The 7,106-nt window shown below is 37.0% G+C and overlaps 1 protein-coding gene across 1 annotated transcript in view; it reads left to right on the forward strand.

Annotated features, from left to right (window-relative positions):
• The window catches only part of LOC107676929 (exocyst complex component 4-like), a 143,094-nt gene that overhangs the window by 130,377 nt on the left and 5,611 nt on the right, over positions 1 to 7,106 (forward strand). Inside the window, exons 16-17 of the mRNA XM_016471670.1 lie at positions 664 to 842; positions 923 to 1,082. Of these exons, the coding sequence (XP_016327156.1) occupies positions 664 to 842; positions 923 to 1,082 (339 nt within the window). The remainder of the gene's footprint in view (positions 1 to 663; positions 843 to 922; positions 1,083 to 7,106) is intronic.

Genomic DNA, 7,106 nt, shown 5'->3' on the forward strand with positions numbered 1-7,106 from the left:
CATACACAAACAAAACCAAATTAAACCCTGCGGCTCGTGACGATACATTGATGTGTAAAGACACGAAACGATCGGTCTGTGCAAGAAACTGAACAGTATTTTCTGGCTGTAATGCACTTATAAGTCTGCGATCCGCCGTAAAGCAAGAAGAAGAAAAAGACTCGAACGCACTCAGGACAGTTCGGACATTGCTGTGAATCAGAGGTAAAAAACTATATAAATTCCATTCCATTATATGACTGACAGACTGCAACGGTTTGAGTTAAAAATCTTCGTTTGTGTTCTACTGAAGAAACAAAGTCACCTACATCTTGGATGCCCTGGGGGTAAGCAGATTAACATCAAATTTTCATTTTTGGGTGAACTATCCCTTTAATACTGTAGGCCTATATGTCAAACAGGGGCATTAATACAAACTCCCTTTTAAAATAAAAAATGGATAAAATATAACAAATGTGAAAATAATTAGTTCACATGATCAAAGGCATCTTAATTGCGGTTTTCCAGGAAAGTCTTATGAAAAGACTTTTTCATGCTAAAATTATTCATTTTGAGGTGAAATCCTGTGTGAGTTAAAACAAGTCATATCTCAAGCTTCAGGAAAGTTCTTATCTGTCTCAACTGGTAATTGTCTTTCCGTGCCTGTCGTCTCTGCCCCATCAGGGTCCACTGTTTCCATTATCTGATCCCTCTGGCAAAACAAGGCAACTACGCCATCGTGGCTAATGCAGCCAGCATGGACTACGACCCCCTGGTGGTGAAGCTGAATAAGGACATCAGTGCCATAGAGGAAGTGATGGGAGCCGCCTTGCAGCAGCACAAGTTTCAGTATATCTTTGAGGGTGAGTGACCTCTTGCCTCAACAGGAAGCTGATGCCTGAAGCAGTATTTCTTTTCTGACTATCTTCCTGTCTCGGTGCAGGTCTGGGTCACCTGATCTCTTGTATTCTGATAAACGGAGCTCAGTACTTCAAGCGCATCAGTGAGTCCGGCATCAAGAAGATGTGCAGAAACATCTTTGTGCTCCAGCAGAACCTGACGAACATCACCATGTCACGCGAGGCTGATCTGGATTTTGCCAGGTAGAATACACAAATATTCTCAGTAGGGATGTGCAAAACGACATCATTTCAAAATCAGCTTGCCTGAACAACTCCTCAACCAATTGGTTTTAAAGGGGTCATATGACGTTGCTAAAAAGAACATTATTTTGTGTATTTGGTGTAATGCAATGTGTTTATGCGGTTTAAGGTTAAATTATTGCTTTTTTAAGGGTCACTGTAAGTGTCTTTTTCTGCAGCTCAGAGCATCTTTTCAAGTTGAAAAAAGTTCAGCTTTTCTGAAAAAAATGCCCTACGTTAAGCGCCTTTTTGACAGCTGACCAATGACAAGCGAGTAGCGAGGCCTGTCGTTTCCATAACAATAAGAACGACAAGAAAAAATGGAGAAGGTGCCAGTAGATAGACATCGTACTATCGGACTAGATTGTTCTAAGCACCATACTGTTTCCTTCCCCGTATAATGTCGTGCACCCACAAACGTTGTTGTGAACCGACATTCTCCTCCCCATTAACTTCAAAAGCCAATGCAAAAACCAGCTTCCTCTTTCTCAACATTTCTGCACCACACAGCACTAGGCTACTGTTGCAACTGTTGTTATAGCAACAAAAGACGCCCTCGGCTGCTATTTGTAACCAAAACGCTACCAGCTTTTTTTTTTTACTAAAAAAGCGCCCTTGTCAAAAAAGTCGCCGAGTGTGAACATACCCTAAGTAAGCTTTTTTAGGGTTCAGAAAATGTATAGGTTATGAAATTTGAAACATTTACAATGTATTTTTCTACTTTATATTTATACATTTTAGTGATTTGGGTTACTTTATATTTACTATTACTTAATATTTACTTTAATACTTAGTATAATCTTAAATGAATTTGTATTTTTATTTTTGATATAAAATAATTTTTAAAAACAAAAGCTAATTTCCATGGGGTCTTATTTTCTAGAATAACCTTGAAGTAATGAACATCACAAAAATACGAACAAAGAAGAAAATATAGAGAAATATATCTAGCACAATGAACAGATAAGGAGCCTCATATTATTCACGCACACACACATGCAAATGTGTAAAATTGTAATTATTTAAATTTAGTTTGTTTTCAAGTCATTAAAATATTTAGTTTTGCATTCTTTTTCAATTAATGAAAAGATGTAATATATTTGGAGGCGGGGGTGGGAGGGGTCAGTTAATAAATATCAGCTCTTTCCAGTCAGCCTATAACTAACAGCATGTTTCTATATTTTTATGGGAAGATCAAATTAAATGGAGTAATGTACATTTTGCTGTACAAACAATGGGAATCAATACCCGGCGGATTTCTTGCATGATTATTACAGCGCTGGCTTATTGACCCCCCTCTCTCTGTCTGTCTCTCTCTCTCTCTCTTTCATATATGATGTCATGTGATGTATGGGTGGTACAGGTGGTGACTGGAATTACAGTTCATTGTTTGCTCTATCAAGACTCCTCTGATTGACCCCTCCTACACACAAACACACACACACACACACAGCAGAGATAGCATCTCTCTGTAAACCCCTTATGAATACATTGGCATTATCCTCATAAACAAGATAATAAAGGAGCACTATAACACTAGACTCTTGCAGCTGTACCTCTGTCATTTATATTCAGCTTTGAGTGTGTGTAAACGCCGGTGTGTTGAGGGATTCATTGAGGGAGATGGAGGCATATATGTGGATGCTGGGAGATGGAAGAAGGGGAATCGTTGGCCGCTCTCCCATCTGAATGCTTGCTGTGGGCGACTGGGCCAAGGACACAGTAATAACCATCGATTTGAGTTAAAGCTGAGCAGTGCAGTGGCCAAACCCAGTGGCGCTCCTCTCCTACGGCAGGCTTTGGTCACAGTGCCATCTAGTGATGAGGAACACGGCGTCAGTGGAGAAAGCATGCTTGAAAACGTGAAATTGAGTAGTTAGCGCATTTATTTATTTAAGCGAGTACAAACAGTGTAATTTGAGTGTGCAGGGCTACTACCGGAGGTTTTGATGTTTAAATCAGGAGTAAACAACTTCACTAGTAGTTTTTCATTGAAATTACCTTGCGCGCATGGTGTTGGTCCAGTCCCCAAGCAAAACCAGAGTGCTTTTACTCTCACTACATGCTCACACGCATACACATACACACACCATCTGCTCACAGCCTTAGACTGAGCCAGGCCATGTCCCAGAGTCCTGCAGGTGCCTCAATAATGTCTAATCAACATCACCCAGACCTGGCAAGAGACTGCTGGTTGTGAGCAAATGTATGTGTTTTTAACTCCAGTGTTACTGTATATTAGTTAAAGATGCGAAATGGATAGAATCTGTCATAGCATAAGGACAAACTATCCCAGAACCTCTTTATACATCTGTATGATCCGCATTTTGAATCAGTAGATGCATATATTATCATTCGAAAAATTTGGAGTAAAATTTTTTTAAGCAAAAAAAAAAAACTTTTATTCACATTAAATTGATCAAAAGTGACATTAAAGGCATTAATAATGTTACAAAAGATTTCTATTTCAAATAAATGCTGTTCTTTTGAGTTTTGACTGAAAAAAATCAATAGTGATTATAACAAGAAATGTTTCTTAAACAGCAAATCGGCATATTATAATAATTTCTAAAAGATCATGTGACACTGAAGATTGGAGTAATAGTAGCTAAAAATTCAGCTTTGCATCACAGGAATAAAATAGTAAACAGTAATTTTAAATTGTAATAATATTTTAAAATAGTATTGTTTTTGCTCAAATAAATAAAGACTTGGTGAGCGTAAGAGGCTTCTTTCAAAAACATTAAATCAACATTTTGTAGATACGTAGTTAGGCATCTAATTCATCAAGTTTTTTAAACTTTATGCAAATAAGCAACGATGTAATGTGGCTATCAACCAATGGGAGTGCAGACAGTAAAGCTTACTTGATCCCCCACCTGGTGCAGTTGGATAGGAAAGTCTACTAGCAACTATTTCACAACACTAGACCATCTGATGCCAATTGTACACAAAAATGGCAAGTAATGGCTGAAATCTTTAGTTATAATCTAGGGTGCGTTTCCCAAAAGCAACTATGATCGCAAGCTCTGTCGTTACCAATAGAGTTCAATGGATACCATTAATACTTACTTAGTACTTACTTAATACTTTATACCATAGTTAGCTAACAATGCATGCCTGATTGACTGAGTACATTAACTAAATTCTAAAACAGAACTGACAAGTTTAGACATTCTGAAATAGAGTTTTCCATGCAGGTGTAGTATTTTATTTTATTTTTTAGAATCTATTTTGGATAAACCCGCTAAGCAGCACACAAAAAACTGAAAGTTCTCAAAAAGTGCTAAAGATGTCCCTAGGACATTCTCTTTCTTTCTAAATGGCAGAATATGCTGCAGTGAGGACCAGCCATGCTGATCACGTTCTCTCTCTTCCAGTGTAAAATCGAAACCATGCTCTCTCATTCAGTAAGGAAAGGGGAATTTGTTAGGAACTCACAGTTCAGAAACTGGCTGACTGGCATGCATGGGTCAGAGGTCAAGCTGTTGGAAAAGCACCTGTCTTGTGAGGCCATTTGTAAAGGCTTCTGGAAAAACGACATTTAGTCAGCGTGTCAGGGTGACGGCCTGGAATGTTTACACCACGGCTGCACTGCGCTCTCGATAACCACAAAACAAACCGACAGCTGCACTTGACAGCACATTGGTCTTTCTGTTTGTACATGTGCGAGTCACATGAGGCTTTTCTCCATATCTGTCTGTTGTGTTTATCTAGATGTATTGCTCTGTATTTTCGCATTTGTTCACAGTTATGCGATGTTCTTGACTTCACGTTTATCACTTCAGTAATAAGATGCCATGAAAATCTAACTTCCATTGGACACCATTGTGTAGCTATTATGAAAATAACCAGTATTCTTAATAAGTTATGGCGTTGATTTTTGATGCCATTATACAATTAGGCAACATAGTGACTGTTGCAGTGATTTTGATATGCTTTTTATTTGCCCGCTAAAATTAGGTTTCAGTTTGTTTCTGTGGATCAGATCAAATTATCCATTTCAATCAATATGTTCTATAAATTCAATGATTGTCGATTATAAATTCAGTCATTTATTTTCATTATCTCTCAAAAATACTTACTGAAGTATCTTTTTTGCATTAAAATAAGTAGTAAAATATATGTAAATACATTTTACTGTTTATTACATATATTTACATATTGGCACTTATAAGTGAAAATTATTCAAAAAATGTTTTTCCACTTTTCCATTCTGAAATACTTTAACAATACTATTTTATTTTATTTTATTTTATTTTATTTCTGTCAGATTTTACACATTATCACTAACTGCTATTGGGTTGAAATTATGATTTATCTAATTGAAAGCTAAAAAATATTGTCCAGCTCTACTTCTACTGCAGCAGCAGCCCAGTAACAGTCTCCACAAACCATTTTTGAGCCTGTTCTACTTTCTATCCAGGACTCCTTCTGTTGAGGTGTTTTCTAATATGTAGACCAGGGTCAGACCGCCTCATCTCAAAGCCTCACCTCACTTTAGAACAGAGCAGCTGATGAAAGAGCAGCCCGTCTGCAAAATGTTCCCATTAACAGGAAAATCAAACCTGTCAAGCATGTAGGAGGGAATGTCCTGAAAGCCTAATATGCTCTTTTGCATGGAAAGCATTGGCATTTGTTACTGTGGTGACAAGTATGTGTGTTCTGTTTGATGGAGAGGATCGTCTTGGGCATCTCGCCTGCTCTCTCTCTCTCTCTCTCAGCCGCTAACTAATGTGTTGCTGAGAATGCGCTGACAGAAGCAGCCCTTAATGGCTTTAGTATTGTACATGCTGGAAATGGGAGGAAATTAATTGTGCTGATTCAAGTTTTTTTCACCATCTCCCTTTGCGCCAACATACATCTCCCTGCATCCTTCACTGCATACATCATAAATTAGCTTAATACCCTTTGTATGCACTACTGTACAAACAGAAACAGTCTAATTAAAACTTAATGGCACTCAGAAAACACACACACAGGTGCAGGTTCTATGTGTGAGAAGTTCCTGCTCTTTATTATCTAATGGGAGAGAGGATTGGGAGAGGAGAGGAAAGGAGGTGGTCTTAAAAGCCACAGAGTTAATCAGATTAGCAACTCGCCGCCGTTTCCCTAAATGCTTTTAAATGTGTGTGAAATGAAGTGTGGATTAAATTAGAATTGTTTTTTTTCTAGTTTTTATTTTTGTATTTCCTGTTTGTTTGTTGTTATTATATTTACTGTTTTAATTTAATTAGTCATTTTGTTTGGGATTTTTATAGTAATTTTTAATAGTTTTATATATATTTGTGTGTGTGTGTACTTATTTATTTTATTTAACTTTTAGTTATTTTAGTAAATCAATTTAAACTAAAATAAAATGAGAACTGATGCCTGAAAAGCTTAATTAATTTTTTTTAATACTTTAGTTTAGTTTAGTTTATTTCAAGTAATGTTTTAGTTTTAGTTGACTATAATAACACTGTTGTTTGAAAAGTGCCTTGTTATTGTTAACTAAAACAGTTAAAAATCATTTTCATTATTAAAGGGGTCATATGATGCGATTTCAATTTTTCCTTTCTCTTTGGAGTGTTACAAACTCTTGGTGCATAAAGAAGATCTGTAAAGTTGCAAAGACTAAAGTCTCAAATCCAAAGAGATATTCTTTATAAAAGTTAAAGAGTCAACCACGCCTACCTAAAACAGCTCGTTCTAACACGCTCCCACATGTCTACGTCACTATGTGGGAAGATACAATGCCGGCTGCTCTGACTCACAGACTGTAAATTTTCATATTTAAAGAGTTTGCCACTGATGATTTAAACGCGAGTTTTAAGCAGTGTAGAGTAGCGCTTGTTGTTTGTCATTTCTGCGATCAAAAATGCAGACATGGTTTTATGTTTACGCGGCGCAATGCAACACGTAAAAAGACAGTATAAGTCATAATAATCCGTAATTATGTCCCCACTGGATGCAACAAATGCCTCATTTGTAATGGGTTTTAAT

The sequence above is a fragment of the Sinocyclocheilus anshuiensis genome, unplaced genomic scaffold (genome assembly GCF_001515605.1).
Source record: "Sinocyclocheilus anshuiensis isolate Anshui unplaced genomic scaffold, SAMN03320099.WGS_v1.1 scaffold380, whole genome shotgun sequence".
NCBI lineage: Eukaryota > Metazoa > Chordata > Actinopteri > Cypriniformes > Cyprinidae > Sinocyclocheilus > Sinocyclocheilus anshuiensis.